The sequence below is a fragment of the Spermophilus citellus genome (assembly GCF_964194105.1).
Source record: "Spermophilus citellus genome assembly, chromosome: 18".
Classification (NCBI taxonomy): domain Eukaryota; kingdom Metazoa; phylum Chordata; class Mammalia; order Rodentia; family Sciuridae; genus Spermophilus; species Spermophilus citellus.
Window position 1 is genome coordinate 7,428,339 of NC_138200.1, and position 20,434 is coordinate 7,448,772.

General features: G+C 51.3%; 2 protein-coding genes across 2 annotated transcripts; one reads left to right on the forward strand and one right to left on the reverse strand.

Moving 5' to 3' along the window:
- The first annotated feature begins 234 nt into the window (after nt 1-234).
- On the forward strand, nt 235-16,930 carry GYS1 (glycogen synthase 1). The gene is made up of 16 exons (XM_081274891.1): nt 235-557; nt 2,056-2,237; nt 3,945-4,136; nt 5,096-5,281; nt 5,527-5,671; nt 6,384-6,501; nt 7,432-7,552; nt 7,791-7,897; nt 9,404-9,463; nt 9,555-9,633; nt 11,337-11,450; nt 11,709-11,835; nt 12,799-12,894; nt 13,305-13,468; nt 14,254-14,334; nt 14,463-16,930. The coding sequence occupies exons 1-16, from the start codon at nt 440-442 to the stop codon at nt 14,781-14,783; spliced, it is 2,211 nt and encodes a 736-aa protein (XP_081131017.1). The 5' UTR covers nt 235-439; the 3' UTR covers nt 14,784-16,930.
- Nucleotides 16,931-17,616: 686 nt separating this feature from the next.
- Nucleotides 17,617-19,145, reverse strand: FTL (ferritin light chain). The gene is made up of 4 exons (XM_081274901.1): nt 18,818-19,145; nt 18,494-18,640; nt 18,054-18,179; nt 17,617-17,920 (listed from the first exon to the last, which is right to left on the reverse strand). The coding sequence occupies exons 1-4, from the start codon at nt 18,917-18,919 to the stop codon at nt 17,768-17,770; spliced, it is 528 nt and encodes a 175-aa protein (XP_081131027.1). The 5' UTR covers nt 18,920-19,145; the 3' UTR covers nt 17,617-17,767.
- Nucleotides 19,146-20,434: the final 1,289 nt, after the last annotated feature.

The window sequence follows — 20,434 nt, forward strand, 5'->3', positions numbered from 1 at the left end:
GGCCTCCAGCTTCAGATTGACAGATCTAAAAGCCAATCGTTTCCGTTCAGCGCAGCGACAAGCCCCTCCCCATGGAGCTCGCATCCACAGTTACAGCGGTGGAGGCGCTGAACGAACCTGATCCGCTCCACCAATCAGGAGACGCGGAAGCCCCCGCCCCCCGGGCGCGGGCCAATGGCGCTGACTGGGGGCGGGCACCGCCTCCTGGTGGCCGCAAGGTTTCACTGCAGGGCCACCACCAAGCTCAGTGACGCCGCGACCGCCTCCTGCCCAGGTCGGAACGCTGCCGGGCGGGGGTGCGGTCGTGCAATAGGAAGCTGGGCGCGTTGCAAGCTTCCCGTCCGACACCCGCTACCCGGCCCCTCACTCTACCTAGTGCATTCCCTGGACACCTCCGGGGTCCCACCTGTGGTCCTCTGAGACCCCTTCCGGGCCAGCCATGCCTCTAAGTCGCACTTTGTCCATGTCCTCACTGCCAGGACTGGAGGATTGGGAGGATGAGTTCGACCTGGAGAACACGGTGCTCTTCGAGGTGGCCTGGGAGGTGGCCAACAAGGGTGAGCACATCAGGCTTCCGGGCCCTTGACTAGAAGGGCGATTGGGGATGGGGGCCCGAAACTCTGACTTGGCGGGGCAGAACTACATGGGGGACTCTTGGGTTCTGGGCAAGGCGCCTATGACTCCTGTGTCCTTGGGGAGGGGCTGGAGTATGTCTCCTAGGCCCAGCGAGTGAAAGTGAAGAGAGACTTAAGATGGAAGGAGGCTTCCAGGTCCTAACTGTGTCTCAGAGGAGAAGGCACTAAAATGAAAGCTTCCTGTATCTGGAGGAAGGCTTCCCAAAGACCAGAGATCTGGGTCCTGAACAGGGAAGGAGTGGCTGGGGGGATGGGACTTCTGCATGCAAACCTGGGGAGCAGCTAGATTTCAGACCCATGGTCTTGAAGAAAGTGTTCTCTGGGTATAATTCTGGATTGAAGAGAGAGCCACTAGGAGATAGGATGCATGGTTTGTTGTGGGAGCATCTGGGAATCTGGCCACTTGAGAATAAAGATGGGCAGGGGTTGGAGACCTTAATTCTTAGGTGCTAAGGTGGGAGGGAGTTAGGGGCCTGAATACCTGGGCTTTGAAAGAATCTGGGGCCTGATACATGGGTTCCTAGGAGTAGTGGAACCCATGGCCTTGGACACATGCGTACTGGGATGGGGAAGGCTGGAAGTCCTAAGTTGGTCAGGGGCTGGGCTCTAGGATGGGAGTGGCTGGGAGCCTGCTTTTCTCTGTCCTTGGCTTCCAAGAGCCTGAGCTTCTAGCTTGGGAGAAAGCTGAGGCTGGAATCTCCAGAAGCTAGGCAGTCTCAGTTTCACTCCTCAGAAGAGTGGGGTCTGAGGTTTGCTTTGCTGGGGCTTGGAGAAAAAGGGACAGGGCCTCCCAGCATGAGAGGGGGCTTGTGGACACAGATCCATGTATTGGTAGGGCCTGGGCTCCAGGAGGTGAGGATGCCCCTAGGGGGCCCAGACTCCTGGGTTTGCGATGGGATCATGAGGACCAGCTGCATGCCTATGTCACCAGTCAGGGAGGAGGGACTGGGAGACAGATCTGCAGGGCTCTTGGGGGATAGGGAATGAAAATTCAGGCTTCTCTTAGGTAACTGGAAAGGTGAATAGGGCAATGAAAAAGGGTTCTTCCCACTATGTCTTGAAGCTAAACCCAGCTCCTGAAAGCCAGGAGCCCACAAACTTGGGTCCCAATGATTCTCAGCCTCTGCCATCCTCAAGCTCCTAGACCCTAATTCCCTCAGACCCAGGAGTCTAGCTCAAGCCCCCTCCTCCTCAGTGTCCTGATCCCAGCCCCCTTCTCCTTAGACCCAGGAGGACTACCCTCTCGCCCCCTTTCCCCTTGATCCAAGCCTCCAACCCTTATTCCCTCTCCTCTGACTCCAAAGTATGGGCTCCCAGACCCCTCTTGCTCTGAGCTGGAGATCTGGGGTCCCACCCCCACCCCAGGTCCCAGACCTATAAACCACAGCTGGGGCCTGCCCTCATGCACTTGGGCCCACAGTGGGGGGCATCTACACGGTGCTCCAGACGAAGGCGAAGGTGACAGGGGATGAGTGGGGCGACAACTACTACCTGGTGGGACCGTACACGGAGCAGGGTGTGAGGACCCAGGTGGAGCTGCTGGAGCCCCCAACCCCGGCCCTGAAGAGGACGCTGGACTCCATGAACAGCAAGGGCTGCAAGGTGGGACATGGCATGGCTGAGGGCAGGAGCCCAGGGCCCTCCCCCAGGGTATAAGCAGAGGATGGAGAAGGAAGGGGCAGGGAGTGGAGAGCGGGAGGCATGGACAGCCAGGCTGATAGGCAGATCAGGATCCCGTGAAGTCCAAGCTGGTGGATCGAGTGTGTTGGTGAATGGATAGACAGATCAATTCAATAAGCCAAGATCCAACAGACCAGATAGAGAAAGAAAGCTACACAGAAATTCAGCCAGAGGGAGCCCAGGAGAGGTCAGTTTGGGCTAAGGCAAGTGTGCTGGAGCAAGAATCTGGAAGTTGAAGTTCAAAGTCAGCCTCTGCTTGCTGCCTTGTGTGACCTTTGCTAATGAATGTGCTAATAGCATCTACCTTGTAGGGGTGCTGGGAGGGTGAAAAGTTAATAACCATAATGTCTTTGGCATGGTTCCTGCATGAAGGTGGCCCTCTGGTATGAACTATTATCATCATTATAACCACCACTGCCATCATCGTGACTTATAAATAGCCAACCTGGACAGCGAGGTAGACAGGCTGACAAGGGAGAGAGATGTACATCTTCTAGGTATAGGAGAGAGGCTGCTGGATGCTTCAGAGAGAAAGATAGAATATTGATTAAGAAAGGAGAGGCAGGCAGACAGACCCAGGGGGCAGAGTCTGAGATGAGCAAATCCAGAGACTAAAGAGAGGACGGGGAAGTTCCAGGGCCCTAAGATGAAGACCAAAAGCGAGGCAGCTTCCATTCAGAAGCCCGTGAGGCAGCTGTCAGAAGGGACAGACAGGCGGGAGGCTGGGAGGCAGAGGTACAGTGGTTCCTCCACTCTTTAGTCTCTGTTTGGGGTGGGGTCTGGAGCCCAGTCAGGCAGGATTGTGTCCCTAAAGGACCCCAGCACAGCCCAGTCCCTCCTCCAGGGTAGTTGCTCCTAAGAATAGCCCCCCCAGCAAAAGGGCAGACAACAGCTGGGAGGAGGAGGGGCGTCCCAGGGAGGCTCCTGGCAGGGAAAAGCCAGGTTGGCGTTGTTGGGGGAGGATGATTCCTCATCCACTGGCTGGAGGTGTGGCAGCAGGCCCAGAACCAAGGCCACGGTCTCAAGAAAAATGTGGAAGGGCTGAAATGAGACAGCAAGACTCAGAAACATGGAGTGGGTAGAAAAATTCAGCCTCTGGGGCAGAGAAAGAGGACAGGCAGGGCTAGAAATGTGGCTGCAGACTACAAAGTGGGCCAATGGACAGAGAGAAGAAGTAATAGGTGACAAATATATGGTGAAAGGGACAGAAACAAGGCAGGGAGGTGGGGTGGAGGTGGTGACAAGAACAGTAAGCAAAGCCTCCAGTGGAAGGAAGTAGTCACAGACAGAAGACAATGGGAGAAAGCACCAGGGTGATTGGTAAGAGAAATGTGGCAGCAGACCCCGAAACAAGGTGGCAGGTAGAGGAAACAAGGCAGCGGGGGCAGAGTCCTGAAGTGAAAGGAGGGAGTGGGGTGGGAGAATGGTAGCAGTTACAGAATCTAACCAAGGGTCCAGGAAATTTTGGAACAGAGGTGGCAAAAGAGTATGGTGGAAATAATTCACAGCAAACAGAAATAAGGCAACGGGTGAGAAGTCAGCAGCGAATACAAAGGATGAGAGAACTGGGCTTGTGCCAGCAGATAGAAGAACTGCAAAAGCCCTGAGCTTTCCTGTACCCCATCCCAGGTGTATTTTGGACGCTGGCTGATCGAGGGGGGGCCCCTGGTGGTGCTCCTGGACGTGGGGGCCTCAGCTTGGGCCCTGGAACGCTGGAAGGGAGAGCTCTGGGACACCTGCAACATCGGGGTGCCCTGGTATGACCGCGAGGCCAATGATGCCGTCCTCTTTGGCTTCCTCACTACCTGGTTCCTGGGTGAGGTAGGCCCCACTACTGACCCCCAGCTCATGCGGTTCCACCCACGCCCAAGACTACAATGACCATCAGCCCCTGGGCAGAGAATTGGCTTCTCCAGAGGCATTCTGGGAATTGTAGGGTTTGGGGTGTGTTTGTTTGTTTGTTTGTTCCTTTGTTTTGCAGTGCTGGGGATTGAACCCAGGGCCTTGTACATACAAGGCAAGCACTCTACCAACTGAACTGTATCCCCAACCCCTGTAGGTTCTTGAATCTAAGAATTAACTTTGACCTGTGGGGACATAGACATCCAGGGGCCCAGCCTCTTTCCTCAGAGACCCAAATTGCCAATCCTAGCTGCATTTACTCCAGTTTTCTCAGTAAGGGCTGGCCCTTAGGAGTTCTGGGAGTTGTAGTTCTCTAATCCAGTATTGTCAAAACTGAAGTACTCAGATGAGGACCTGGATGCTTATGGCTCCCCAGCCCACCTAAGAACCAGCAATCCTGGTTCTGTCTCCTGTCTAGTATTAAAAGCCTCAAGAAACTCAATTTCCCGTGCCCAGGGACAAGTAATTTTGGATCTGCCTACCTAAGGCATTCTGAGAGTTATAATCCTTTTGTTACTGTTGAGTGCTCATCCTTGATTGAGATAAGGGGTCTCCAGGAGTTGTGCCTAGAACTTGGAACACTAGAACTTTAGTCTTCCTAATTCAGCCTTGCCAACCTTATAAACTGGCAAAAAAAAAAAAAAAAAAGGAAAAAGAAAAAAAAAAACCCCAGCCCCCATCAGTTTCTGGGGGATGAGGCCAGCTTGTCTGACTGCCTTGAAGCTTATAATTCCTTGTCCTGTAGGGACTGCAACCCACTCTGTGCGGTAGTGGTACTGGAGTTACCTTTCCCTTGCTTTTTTGTCCACGTTGGGAACTGCCAACTCCTTTCGTGATATACACAGAGACACAGTGACCCTATCCCTCTTGCCCCACAGTTCCTGGCCCAGAATGAGGAGAAGCCACATGTGGTTGCCCACTTCCATGAGTGGTTGGCAGGCATTGGGCTCTGCCTGTGTCGTGCCCGGCGGCTGCCCGTAGCCACCATCTTCACCACCCATGCCACTCTGCTGGGGCGCTACCTGTGTGCTGGTGCTGTGGACTTCTACAACAACCTGGAGAATGTGAGCTGGGGGTGTGACAGCAGGTGGGGACTGCAGGTATCTCAGGATGGCCCAAAGCTCTAAGAAGCCCAAGGGGATCAAGCTTCTTCCTCTCCCAGAACCTGAGTCCAAGTCCCCAGATCCCTCCTCCCTTAGACCCAGGAGTTCAGGTGCCAGCCCCACCCCAAAACCCCAGGACCCTGGAGTCTTAGAACTCAATCCTGTGCCTAACTTTCCTAGCCCATCTTCCTTCTTTTCCTGCCCAGTTCAACGTGGACAAGGAAGCAGGTGAGAGGCAAATCTATCACCGCTACTGCATGGAACGGGCAGCAGCCCATTGTGCTCATGTCTTCACTACTGTGTCTCAGATCACCGCCATCGAGGCTCAGCACCTACTCAAGAGGAAACCAGGTAGGGCCTGGGTTGGGGTCCCTAGACATGAATGAGGTAGGCGACTGTCAATGCCAAGGCCAGTACCACTTTTTAACAAAGAACTGAGAACTACAACTCCCAGAAGGCCTTGGGATTGGGGTGATGATCTGTAAATGAAGCTGTCTGGCTCTGTATACCCCAGAAGCTGGTGGGAGTTTTAGTGTCTCTGATAGTAATTTCTGAAATGATAAAATTCACCAATTGTCTTCTGAAAGGAAATGCAGGGTTAGTAGACTTCGTTTTGGGAAAAAATTAAGTTGGAACTGAGCTTTCTTCCCAGATCTTAGTATCCATTCTCAATGAGTATGGAGTGAGAACTTCCATTCTCAGAAGGCCTTTGTCTGCCTAGCTCCAAATGTTCCTGAAATTTTGTCCCAGGAGCTGATGGGGGTTGTAATTTTTCATTGACATGCTTTAATTTCTGAGGAGAGGAGATGGCTGGGTCCCTGAAAGATTTTTGAAGGTTGAGAGCATATCCTGGAAGAAGCAAGCCATTGGGATACTGAATTATTCCCATTTCAGGGTGAGATAAGGAAAAAAAAAAAAAAACTACAACTCCTAAGTATTAAAAAAAAAAAAAGAAAGAAAGAAAGAAAAAGAAAAGGAGGCTTTCATTTATTCATCCAAAGACATTAATCTGAATGAAAACAAATGAAGAAATGAAACATGGGACCTTCTCCCCCAATCCCAGATATTGTGACCCCCAACGGACTGAATGTGAAGAAATTCTCCGCCATGCATGAGTTCCAGAACCTCCATGCTCAGAGCAAAGCTCGGATCCAGGAGTTTGTACGAGGCCATTTTTATGGGTATGTGGGCAGGTACCTAGGTCTTAAGAGAACAGGAGCTAGGGTCAGGACTCCTGGATCTGAGGAATCCTGGGGCAGCTAGTTCCTGAGTTCTAGAACAATGGGCTGAGTCCTGTAGGGATTGCAACCCACTCTGTGCGGTAGTGGTAATGGAGTTACCTTTCCCCTGCTTTTTTCCCATGTTGGGGACTTAAAGGAGCTCCCTATCTAAGGAAAAAAACAGCCACAACTCCCAGGAGGACATGGTGCTTCTGCATTGGTTAAAAAATTCTTTTCAGCCAGGTGCCTTAGCACATGCCTGTAATCCCATTGGCTCAGGAGGCTAACACAGGAAGATCACAAGTTTGAGGACAGCCTCAGCAGCTTAGTGAGACCCTGTCTTAAAATAAAAATAAAAGAGCCAGGTGCATTAACATACATCTGTAATCCCAGTGACTCAGGAGGCTGAGGCAGGAGGATCATGAGTTCAAAACCAGCCTCAACAACAGCGAGGCACTAAGCAACTCAGTGAGACCCTGTCATTAAATGAAATGTAAAAAATGGCTGAGGAGGTGGCTCAGTGGCTGAGTGGCCCTGAGTTCAATCCCTGGTACCCCACCAAAAATTAATTAAAGTAAAAGAGGGCTGGAATACAGGCACTGTGGTGCATGCTTGTAATCCCAGTGGTTTGGGAGGCCAGTGCAGGAGGATTACAAGTTCAAAGCCAGCCTCAGCTACTTAGTGAGGCCCTAAGTAACTCAGCCAGACCCTGTCTCAAAATAAAAAATTAAAATAGCTGGGATGTGGCTCAGTGGTAGAGTACCTGGGTTCAGTCCTAGTACTAGGAAAAAAAAATTGCCTTTGCCCCTGTAGCTTCTGGGGTTTGCATGTTCAAGAACAGGACTAGAGGGTGAGAGTCCTGGGCTTTATCCTGCTATATTACTTCTCTAGGCACCTGGACTTCAACTTGGACAAGACCTTGTATTTCTTTATTGCCGGCCGCTACGAATTCTCTAACAAGGGGGCTGACGTCTTCCTGGAGGCATTGGCCCGGCTCAACTATCTGCTCAGAGTAAGGCCTCAGCTATGAGGGTGCAAAGGGAGGATGCGAAAATGATTGGAGAACAGAGACCAGGCAGATGGGCTTAGGGAAACCCATGTTGGGGGAAGCAGGGTGTAGAGACCCAGAAAGATCAAAGGCTCAGTGGGGACAATGTCCCTGTCCTGTAATTCTTAGCAGGAAGAGGCACGGAGGGTTGTAGAGGTGCGAGGGAGTGTGATCCCAGCCTTCCTCCTTTTCCTCATCTCAGGTGAATGGCAGTGAGCAGACAGTGGTCGCCTTCTTCATCATGCCAGCTCGGACCAACAACTTCAACGTGGAAACCCTCAAGGGCCAAGCCGTGCGCAAACAGCTTTGGTCAGCAGCCCTCTCTGCTGGGGAGCCCTGTCAGCTTTGCTCCAACCCCTGAACTTTAGGCCCAGTGTTTCTCCGGGAGTCTTAGTTTTGCTCCCTGTAACATGATCAACTTGCCCCACCAGTTACTAGTGAAATCACTGCTTAAGACACCTCCAGGGAGCAGTGACTCACACCTGTAATCCCAGCAGCTCAGGAGGCTGAGGCAGGAGGATGATCATAAGTTCAAAGCCAGCCTCAGCAACTTAGGGAGGCCCTAAGCAACTCAAGTGAGACCCTGTCTCTAGATAAAATATTAAAAAGGGCTGGGGAGGTGGCTCAGTGGTTAAGCTCACTGGATTCAATCCCTAGTATAAGGGAAAAAATCTTCCAACTCAGAAAGAATAAGAAGTCATGGGATGGAAGAGTGTAACAACATGATCAGGGCACTGATATCAACCCGGCAAGGTTCCACTCATACCACTGACCCTCACTGGCTTTGTGAATGGAGGCAAACGACTGTCCCTCCCTGAGCCTGTTTCCTCCTCTGTAAACCCATTCATTCATTCACTGGCCATCAGATATTCACTAAGCATCTACAAGGTGCCAGGCCCTGTTCCTGCCAGTGTCTGGGAACATAAGCTGTGAGCAACAGAGATGAAATCTCTGCCCTTATGAGGATCGTGTTCTAGAAAATTCTATGGAAAGTGTGCTATCAAAACAGTATAGCAGGGGCTGGGGATACAGCTCAGTTGGTAGAGTACTTGCTTTGCATGCACAAGGCCCTGGGTTCAATCCCCGGCACCACAAAAACAAAACAAAAAACAGTAAAACAGGACTGGAATATGAAACAGGGTTGTCAGGGTTGTGAGGACAGATGACACAGACTTTGCCACTGGGCAGAGACGATAAGCCTGTGTGTGTCTGGGGAACTGCATTTCAGGCATGGGAACAGCGAGTGCAAAGGCTCTGGGGACATTTGAGAAATGGCAAGGAGGCCAGGGAGGCTGGAGCAGCATATCCTAGGGAGGCAGAGCTATCCAGTGGGGCTCTGTGCTGGCTTTGTTTGTGTGCCTGAACATACCTTTCTTAGAATCTTCTTCTTCTTCTTTTTTTTTTTTTTTTTTTTTTTAATAAAATGGGGCTTAGCATTGCCTCCTCCAGGCAAGTACAAGTCCTAATAATAGCTGACATTTCTGGAAGGCTCAGAGTGTGCTGGGCACTGTGCACTTTTTGTCTTGACCTCCTCAAGTCTTCATTGCTAACCTCTGAGGTTGGTTCTATATTTATCCTCATCTGATAGATGAGTCACTGAAGTCAGAGAGGAAAGGCCACCTGTCCCTGGCCACACAGCTGATACAGGGCATAAGGAACCCGAGCCTTCCAGGGCCTGTTCCCTGGTCCCCATCCTCCATCCTGGAGCCCCAGGGCATGGCTTTTCTGCCCAGACTCCAGTTTCCCCACTGCCCCTAAAGCCTGGCAATAAATGGTCTCTGGTGCTATCTGATGTGGTTACTCTGCTCCTTCCAGGGACACTGCCAACACGGTGAAGGAGAAATTCGGGAGGAAGCTTTATGAATCCTTATTGGTGTGAGTACCAGGTCCTTGCTTTGTATCCCTCAGGGCCCTGACCCCATCTTGTCACCTCATTCCCATGTGCATGTCCCCACTCACCTTTCAGGGGGAGCCTCCCAGACATGAACAAGATGCTTGACAAGGAAGACTTCACCATGATGAAGAGGGCCATCTTCGCCACACAGGTATGGTTTGGACCCCTGAGCAGAGAGAGCCATTTTCCGGCAGCCCTGAAGGCCTCTTGCCATGTTATTTCTGACCGCAGAGATTGCCGGGAGTTCTTCTTTCTTCAGTGATTCTTTATTGAGGGATCAATTCTGAGGTCCACAGAAAGGTGTGAGGTGACAGGTAGAACTTCAATTCCCAGAGGCACTTTGGGAAGGCTATTTTCTGTGACTTATTCTGCAGGGCGAGGAGCAGTTGGGAGTTGTGGGGTTTGTTTTAGTTTTGACTTCTGGGGATTGTGGTTCCTTTGGGCTCCTGTTAGGGATGAGGAGGGGATTCTCATAAGAAAACTACAACTCCTGTGGTTAGTGGATGAAGGGTAAAAGGGACATTCAGAGAGTCAAGATGGCTGCAGAAGAGAAATTACAACTGCCAGCTGCCTGTGGGCCTTACTGCCTATGGTCTCCCCCTCTGAACCTAGACATTGCTGGGAGTGGTGGTTTTGTTGGGCCTCTTTGGGATGGATCCCAGAGGTCAGCTAAAACCCCTAGCATTCCCTGAAGAACATTGAAAGCTCAGGAACCACTGTTTCTTATCCCATTTTCTATGGCTTAGTCCCCATACACCCCCAAGAGTTGTATCTTCTTTCATACATGAATTTGATGGAATTGGGTGGATGGAAAACCCTGGAGAGCGTTATCAGTTACAAAATGAGAACTACAACTCCCAGCATCCCCTGGAACTTTTCTGCAACATGGATTTCCCTCACCACAGAGGATTCTGGGAGTTAGAGTTCTTTAATTCCTAGAGTCAAGGGATTTTGATACCTGTGGTTAGGGTTAGTGAGTCTGGGGCCTGGAACCTAGACAGTTACATTACACAAACAGATATGAACTGCTTTTGGCCAAATTATAATTTCCAATGTCCTTAAGGTAGCACACCTTACTCAGACATTGTTGCTTACAGAGGGATGCTGGGAGTTGTAGTTTGTTGGGGCCTCTGGAGTCAGTAAGCTGAAGGTTAAGTAGAAACTTTAAATGAGACAAGATTCAACAGTTGCAAAGAATTATCCATCCCAGCAACCTCTGGGGCTTTCTAGTCATTCTGACTTCTTTTTGATGCTGTGACTTCTGGGAATTGTGGTTCCTTTGGGCTCCTGTTAGGGATGAGGAGGGGATTCTCATAAGAAAACTACAACTCCCAGCTGTCCCAGAAGTTTGCTACATTATTGACACAGTCTCTGTCCCCATTGACTGGGAAAGTTATATTTCAGTTTCTTTTAACGTCAGAGCCAAGAGCACAGAACCAGATAGTGATAACTCTCCATAGTCCCTGGGCATGTTGAGACTAACTCTGCCTCAAAAACAGCTGGGAATCACAGTTCTTTTGACTCATGGTAGTTAAGGAAAGACTCTTGGGGCTGGGGATGTGGCTCAAGCAGTAGCGCGCTCGCCTGGCATGCGTGCGGCCCGGGTTCGATCCTCAGCACCACATACAAAGATGTTGTGTCCGCCCAAAACTAAAAAATAAATATTAAAAAAAAAAAAGGAAAGACTCTTTACAGATAGAACCAAGAAGGAACCTACAAGTCTCTTGGGTTTGTTACCCCATGGCCTGCTGGGCATTGTGGTTTCCTTGGATCCCTGGGGTCAACATGGCCCATAGAGAAGTAGGAAGCCCTCTGTTCCTTCCCTGATCCTCGCCCCCCTTGTGGCCTCTACAGCGGCAGTCTTTTCCCCCTGTGTGCACCCACAATATGCTGGACGACTCTTCGGACCCCATCCTGACCACCATCCGCCGAATTGGCCTCTTCAACAGTAGTGCCGACAGGGTGAAGGTGAAGGCACTATCTAGGGGTGGGTTTGCAGGGGGAGGGGGTCGCACCCCAGTTGTCAAACTCCCAGTTGTCTAGTTTATCAAAGGCATCACTGTGTTTAGAAAAAACCCTGGCTTCTGAGGCAAACAGACTTAGGTTTAAATCTTTGTCTTGTCAACCACTTGCTGTGTGGCTTTGGACAAGTGTTTTACCCACTCTGGGTTCCCAGGAAGTATTTACATGAGATGCTTGGGCTAAGCCCTTCTTTTTCACTGCCAGGTGATTTTTCACCCAGAATTCCTCTCCTCCACAAGCCCCCTGCTCCCTGTGGATTATGAGGAGTTTGTCAGAGGCTGCCACCTTGGGGTCTTCCCTTCCTACTATGAGCCTTGGGGCTACACACCCGGTGAGTGCGGCAGGTAGGGGGCAGCATAGTCCTGGGGTCTTGTTCAGATCTGGCATGATCTTGGGGCAAAGCACCAGCCCTCTCTGAACTCATTTCCCTCCTTTGCAAAACAGGAACAATGGTAACAGTCTGTTCTGCTACAGCATGATTTTTCGTAATGCAGTAGTTCATGTGACTCAAAACTAGATGACAATGTTAGTTTCAAGTGGATGTCACTGCTCTGATTTCCCCCAATATGCCAAATAACAGCACCGAGTCACAACTGACTAACAACTAAGTGCAGTACAGTTTTCTCCTGAGTTGCCTGTTTTTCCAGCTTATAGAGGTTTTAGGAACACTTCTACATAAGAATTACAATACTCCTCAAATATATTAAGGTTGAGTTGTCAAACAAGGCATAGTAAGTGCTCTGCACAAGAGATATTAACAGTGAGAAACCTTTTACTGCCTGTCAAAACAGACTATAAAGCTGCTGCCTATAATCCCAGTGGCTCAGGGGGCTGAGGCAGGAGGATGGCAAGTTCAAAGGCAGCCTCAGCAACTTAGGCTCTAAGCAACTTAGTGAGACCCTGTCTCTAAATAAAATATATGTGGCTCAATGGTAGAGCACCCCTGGGTTCAATCCCCAATACCAAAAAAAAAAAAAAAAAAAAAAGAAGAAGAAAAAAGAAAAGAAAATGACGGACTTTTGTCTAGAGTAAGTGTTCAATAAATCTTCATCTCTCAACTTAAGACTTTTCTGCATTCTGAGTCCTTGAGGCAAAAGAATTCCTTTTTCTGCGTTTCAGCTTCTGCACTGAGAAGCGGAGAGAGTATAGCCTACTGCCCAGCGCCGTTGTGCGGGTTCTGTGACTAGGCACTTGGTTTGGGCGCCGGTAGAGGGCGCCATTGAGGCTTTTATTGCAATTGAGAGGGTAGGCGTGAGAGGGAAGCTAAGTGGACCTTTCTCACACCTTCTTGCAGCTGAGTGCACCGTTATGGGCATCCCCAGTATCTCTACCAACCTCTCCGGCTTCGGCTGCTTCATGGAAGAGCACATTGCAGATCCCTCAGCTTACGGTCAGCACCCAGGTCCCTGAGGATTAGAGAAGAGTGATGGAGAATTAGGATTCCTGGATCCCGGGCAGGAGGGAATGTGAACTCTTGGGCCCGGTCCTAGTGTCACAGAATCCTGGGGAGGATGAAGGTCTTCCCAAACCATTTTTAAAACCCACCTCTGTGGCACACACCTGTAATCCCAGCAGCTAGGGAGGCTGAGGCAGCAGGACTGTGAGTTCAAAGCCAGCCCCAGCAACTTGGTGAGACCCTTTCTCTTAAGGGGGGGGGGGCGGGAATACACACACACACACACACACACACACACACACACTGGAGAAGATATGGCTCAGTGGTTAAGAGCCTCTGAGTACAATCCCCAGTACAAGAAACGAAACAAAATAACAACAAAAACCCTGCCCTGGCCTCTGCAGGCATCTACATCCTGGACCGTAGGTTCCGAAGTCTGGACGATTCCTGTTCGCAGCTCACCTCCTTCCTCTACAGCTTCTGCCAGCAGAGCCGGCGACAGCGCATCATCCAACGGAATCGCACCGAACGTCTCTCTGACCTTCTGGATTGGAAATACCTAGGCCGGGTATGACCCCCCCCCACACACACACACACCCTTTCCCTAAACACAGCTTTCCTCCTTTTCTAGTTGAATCAACCTCTCCTGACTTGATTCTTGGGTACTGCAGCATCAAAAAGTTGGTGCAGGTGGTAGGATCTCCTACTCCTGCTTCTGACAATTGATGCCCCTTTAAGAAATTCGGGGCTGGGTTGTGGCTCAGTGGTAGAGCACTCGCCTAGCATGTGGGTTCGATTCTCAGCCCCGCATATAAATAAATGAATAAAATAAATGTCCATCAACAACTAAAAATATATAAAAGAAAAAAAGACATTTGGGCTGGGGATGTAGCTCAGTGGTAGTGGAGCATGTGGCTAGCTTGAGCAAGGCTCTGGGTTCAATCCCCGCACCTCAAAGAGAGACAGAGGGATGGGGAGGGAAAGGAGAGGAAGGGGAAAGAGGGGGGAAAAAAAGAAAAAAATAAAGTCAGCCTAAGCAATTTAGCGAGACTCTGTCTCAAAATAAAAAATGAAGAGGGCCGGGGATGTAGCATAGTGGCAGAGCGCCCCTGCGTTCAAGCCCCAGAATTTAAAATAATAATAATAATAATAATAAGCTTCAGGAGGAAGAACCTGGGTTCGGAGTCCTATTTGCATAGGGGTGTGGCCAAACCAGAAAGATGGATATTTGCATAGAAGCACACTGGAAGGTGCGGGCAAGTGTTCATCTACATTAAAAGGTGTCAGGATCTGCCAGGGGCGGGGTCTGGCTCCTGCGTCTCTTGACACCTCCTCCCCTTCTTTACCAACAAGTACTATATGTCTGCACGCCACATGGCGCTGGCCAAGGCCTTCCCAGATCACTTCACCTACGAACCCCACGAGGCGGATGCGGTGAGTGGATCCATGCTTTCTGCTGAGCCAGAAGCTGGAGAGCTGGGCCGGGCAGGGCTGGGGGTGGGGTGTCTTTCTGGGGCATCTGCTCACTCTGGTCTGTTGTGCCCACACTCATGGGTATGCAGACCCAGGGGTACCGCTACCCACGGCCAGCCTCGGTGCCGCCATCGCCGTCACTATCACGACACTCAAGCCCACACCAGAGTGAGGATGAAGAAGAACCTCGAGACGGGCCACTTGAGGAAGAGCGTTACGATGAGGATGAGGAGGCTGCTAAAGACCGCCGCAACATCCGCGCCCCCGAGTGGCCTCGCCGGGCCTCCTGCACCTCCTCTACGGGCGGGAGCAAGCGCAGCAACTCAGTGGACACTGCGCCCTCCAGCTCAATCAGCACGCCCAGTGAACCCCTCAGCCCCGCCAGCTCACTGGGTGAGGAGCGCAACTAAGCCTCCACTCCACGCTCCCAGCCTGTCCTGTGTCCCTCCTCCGAGGAGTGGATGCAGGGGGCGTTGTTTCTGAACCCCACTCCAGATCCTGAGTGGTGTCCACCCTATGTGTGGACCACAGCCCAGTCCCTTCTGCCATACACTCCAGCCCCTCCAGCTCCATCCTCGGAGTCCCCACACTCCAAAATCCACAATGCTGTGCCTTTCTTGGGTTTCAGGATGCATTATCTGTACCCTGGAGTCCCTCAGGCTTGAGCTGGGTCCCAGAGGCCTGGAATCTGCCATTATTCTGCCATGGTGCCAGAGGTTTTAGGAAAACTGGCCTGTTGCTTTCCAGGCCAAGTCTCCTAGTGCCCTTTGTGGCTTGCAAATTTTACAGCATACAGAGCATGCCATGCTCAGGCCTGGCCTGAGGACCACCAAGTGCTGTAAACCATATGGTATCCCTGCTAATGGGACCCTTTCAGGGACTTAAGGTAACTGAAAGCCAACTGTCCTCCATTTCAACTCAGAACTTGGCTTCAGGGTAGACTCATGTTCTAGCCCTCTCTGGTGTCCAGTTCTGCCTCCACCCCTGCTCCTGTAAACCCCCACACTTTGGCCAAGCCAGGGATGGCAGAACCGCTTGGTTCCTCATTCTTTCTAGAGCACATGCTGATGTGGTCTAGATACCTTTCTGCCTTTCTGGTCTTTCCTGGACCAGATCCCACTCCTTCCCTGAGTCTGAGCTCTCCTCTGTGTCTACAGATTCTTTCTCTCCCCTCCAGAGAATCCCTCTGCTGAGCATAACCCTTACCCCCAGCTGCCCCAACTGCTCAGCCCACCATGAAACCACTGGGTTCTAGGTCCCAACTGCTGAATCTGGAGCCTTACCACTGTGCTGCATCCTGGTCCCTTTCCCCTGATCTATAACTGAGCCCACTGGGTTCTAGAAGCCCCACATTTACCTCAAGGCACTTCCATCCCCAAGCTGTGCCCTGCCCCCAGCTTTGGTGAAAGGGAGGGGCCCCTCATGTGTGCTGTGCTGTGTCTGAAGCACCACTTGGTTTGCAGTTGGGAGGGGGAAGCTGGAAGGGTGTGATTAGAGTGTGTCCAGAGATGAAAAAAATACATCTGTATTTAAGAATTCCAAGTATGGTCAGTCATCAGCACTTGGTAGACCTCACTCCTGACTCCCCCAGACCTCAGGATCTTAGTCCCTGCTCTGCCCTCCTCCATGGTCGCTTATCTCATGCTGTTGTAGCAATTTGGATTGCTGTTCTAAGATTCCAGTGTTGTTCAAGGAAGGCACATCTGACTGCTTAGCTGGGACTTAATTTGCAAGTGGCACAAATGGCAAGTGATCTTTGGCATGAAGGGGCTCTGTGACAGAAGATCCACAGGGCAGCCATGAGAACCATTCAGTTCTTTAAATTAAATTAAATGTGGTTTATTAGTAATACTGATCAGAGGCAAGTGTTCAATGGCCAAGTGTGTGGTCCATGGCTGTCCTAGTGGTCATCACAGATGGATGGATTGGCTTCGCATGTTTCCAGGACTCTGTGGTTTCTGTACTTTGGCCTCATTGTCCTCTGGATGGCTCTATTTAAAAACAAACTTCTTTTTTGTTCTAATCTTCACTAGGCCATATGTGCATCTCTGAGCCAATCACTACTCAGGAAACTAGAAAACTCCAGTTGCTTTGGATTTGGATATGTCAGCATCTTTCCCGATAGCCTCTGTTACAGTCATGCAATTCCCTTCTCCCTCACGAGTGGCCATGAAGAGTGGCCATGAAAGCGTGATGACAGCAGATAAAATACCACCCACTTAAGATGCCTCTTCTACCATGAAGGGTGACAGGGGTCAGAACTGACACAGCAGTTTTGTGGCTTGGCCCCAGCAAATGCCAAGTCCTCTTTTAAGCTTCTTCAGTTCCCACTTGGATAAGTGGACCCAAGTCTCACATTTCTATTTCAGTGCTGAGCCTGAAACCCCTAGCTCAACCTTGTAAGCATCATGTGTACCCACCCAGCTGCTCAGATTCATCTGATAATTCTTATGTGTGCGTCTTGCGGTTTTATTATCTCCAAGGGGTAGAAAATAGCCTTTGGAGATCACACCCAGGTAATGGCCTTAATTTGCCCATATAAAGGGGTCAATAAATACTTGTCTCCTATTTTTTTTAATCAGGGATTAAACCCAGGGGCCTTAACTAACCACTGAGCCACATTCCCAGCCCTTTTTATTTTTTGATACAGGGTCTCAAAAAAGTTGCTTGCAGCCTTGCTAAATTGCTAAGACCGACCTCAAACTTGTGATCCTCCTGCTTCAGCCTCACTGGGATTTGTCTTCAATTTTTAAGATCTTGGTCTGATACCTAACCTCTATTACTCGTTGAACAGAGCCATTCCAGGAACTGGGGGTATAGCTCAGAGGTAGAATTCATATCTAGGAGTGCCAGACACTAGAAAAAAGACTGACTGAAGCAGTGCAGGCCAGTAATCCCAGCAACTCCTAGTTTGACTCAAGCCTGGAGGACTCAGCAAGACCCTATGTCCAATTCCTACTAGGACACATGGTCAGGTGGCAGAGTTCTAGCAGTGTCTGCTTCCAGCTACCAACCCCAGGTGTGTATGTTAAGACTCCTTGGAGGCTGGCTTCACCGTCTGGCAGGGGCAGTTAACATTGAGCCAGACAAACTGAGAAGCCTTGACTGCAACATACCCAACAAATGGAATCCTGCCTCAGAATAGATAAGAACAAACAAACAAGTTGCAGTCAAAGCCCTTGTTTGTTTGTTCTTATCTATTCTGTAGAGAACAGACACACACAAAACCATCATATGCTGGAAAAAGCTTTAATTTTTATTTGGTCCAAGGCTTGGGAGGGGCTCCATGGTGGTTAAAAAGCTGCCTAGGGGTTAGAGGGAGAGGCTCAGGCCAAAGCCCTGATGCCAGGAGATGCAAAGGAGCCCCATCAAAGGCCACTGTACTCCAGGGCCTCTAGTCATGCTTGAGGGTGAGTCTTTCGAAGAGATACTCGCCCAGGCCAGCCTGGGGGCCCGCCAGACGGTGGAGGTTAGTCAAGTGGTCCCCCATCTTCTTGATGAGCTTCACCTCCTCATCAAGGAAGTGGTTCTCCAGAAAGTCACAGAGCTGAGAGGGAGGACAGGAGAAATTAGAAGTCCAATTTCTGGAGAAGAAGGAGAGCTGCCTCTGCTAACAAAGGCAGATGTGGGAACGAGGCTTAGGAGTTATTTGCCCAGGCAAAAGACAGGGGAGTACTTACATGTGGGTCTGTGCGGGTAGAACCCAAGGCATGAAGATCCAAAATGGCTTGGTTCAGGTTCTTCTCCAGAGCCAAGGCAGCTTCCATGGCGTCCAGGGTGTTGCCCCACTCATCTTGAGAAGGTTTCTGAAGGGAAGACAAACATTTCAGATTGGCCACCCATCCCTCACCCCCACTACAGCTCCCAGCAGTTGTTGAGGATCAGGGATCTGGCCCACAGAGCTTTGCATTCATCACCCCCGTTTCTAACAGCTACAGATGCCCAAAACCTGGACCTAGACCCCAAGCGGCCGGTACCGTGGCGTCTGGGGGAGTTTTCCGCGCCTGGACAATAAACCCGCACAAGACCCAACTCGACCTCCCATAAGCCCCCACAACCCCTCAAAGGGCGCGCACGGCCTCCAGGGAGTTGTAGTCCGCTCTCCACACGCGGTATTTACCTGCACGTCCTGGAAGAGGGCGCGGCCGCCGCGCTGGTTTTGCATCTTGAGGAGACGCTCGGAGGCCTCGCGCTTTTCCTCAGCCAACTCGCGGAAGAAGTGGCCCACGCCCTCCAGAGCCACATCGTCACGGTCGAAATAGTAGCCCTGCGGGAAGACATGGAGAAAGCTAGGGTCGCCACGAGGCGACACCAGCCGTGCAGACTCCGCCCTCCGAGTTCCAGCGGAACAAAGAAGGCTGGCGCATGCGCAGAGGCCAGAGGTGCGCAGTTAGGGGAAACTTGGGCCGACGGCACCCCGGGTCCCCTCACCAGAGACCCTTACCAGAGAGAGGTAGGTGTAGGAGGCGTGCAAATGCAAATTAATCAGGCGGTTGACGGCAGCCTCCACCTCGGTGGAATAATTCTGACGAATCTGGGAGGTCATGGTTGGTCGTCAAGAAGGAGCTAACCACAAAAAACGGAGTTGGCTGGTCCTGGAAGCAGGTTCTGGGAGAGCAGATGGTCCCGGAGATTGCAAATGGAGATCAGATTGGAAGGCGGTTGGAAGCTGGAAGAAAAGGGAGTCCCCGGCTCTGTTCCGTCCAAGCACTGTTGAAGCAAGAAGCAGACCCGTGGGACCTCCAGGCTCGTTGGTTGAGGCTGCGGGCAGGGCGACTTGTTTTATAGTGCGCTGGCGCCGGGAGGTGGGGCGTTTAGGGCGCGAGGTCCGCCAATCTGCGCGGGAGGGAGGCGGGGCCTGAAGGCCGGGCCTGACCAATGACAAGCAGATAGGGGTTTAGGCCCCCGCCCGGGGGTGGGGAAGTCACGCGCCTGGAGCGCCAGGCTGTTGTGAAATGGGGGGGGAGGGGATCCTGAGAAATAAAGGGCTTCAGAGGGTCTTTCAGGAAAGAGGGAGATTAATGAAGTGATGACTGAAGTCTTGGGGGGTCTCAAGAAACAAGTCGGCTTCTAAGGTTGTTTCTGAGAAAGTGGTTCTTTCTGGTGTTCTGAAGAGGGGGTACCTCCAGTTGCCTGGGGTTTGCTCTGCACAACAAAGGGTCTCCAAGTTTGGAAGGCAGTGAGGTGGTATTTTGGGGACCCTGGGGATCTTTGAGAAATGGGGTGGGAAGTACCTGGAACCCTTGGATTTTCACTGGGAGGGTCGCATTCATGATAGAAGTCGGTGTTGCTACCAAGCCCTCCAGGGGACTTTAAGCCCTTTAAGTGATCTGCAAGACGGGAAGGGCAGGTTTTTTGTTTTTGTTTTGTGGGGGTCGTGTGCGTGCGTGTGTGTGTGTGTGTGTGTGTGTGTGTGTGTGTGTTTCTGGAATCCTAACGGGTGTTTTGAAAAGGTGGAGCAACACGTGGAAGGCTGGCCAGCCCTTTGGAGTCCTGAGCAGACTGGGCCTCTTGGAGCTATTTCCCGGGCGCAGTATCTTAATTGGGATTAGAGATATGGAGAGGAAGGAAATGACTTGCTCTTTGGGGGGGGGGGGGTCTCTTTGGGACTGGCTTTCCTTGGGGACTGTTCTACAGGGAACTCCAGAGGCTCTGAGCATTCGTTGCCCTGGAACAGTGTCTCTGAAGTTGTCCAAGAGTCTTCCCTGACACCTGCTCCTTCAGTCACAAAGTACAGCCCTGGGTCCTGGAGGAACAAGGTCTGAGGACCTACAGACAGGGTGTCTATCTTTGGTCAAACATACTTTTTGAAGTGTGCCCGGTCCGTGTTGATAGGACTGGTTCATACCAGGACCCTGATCTTGGAGTAGAGAACTTGACCATAATGCAGGAGCCCCGGGAGCTGAAGCCACTTGGCGCGGGTGAGCGCTCAGGGCCTGCTTTGCAGTCTTGAAGCAGTAGAAGCAGCCCAAGCAGGGGAGCTGATATTGGGATCCCCAGATATGGGGGCCAGGCAGGTATCGGGTCCTCAAGGGGCGTCTGGGCGGGCGGCCAGGCGAGA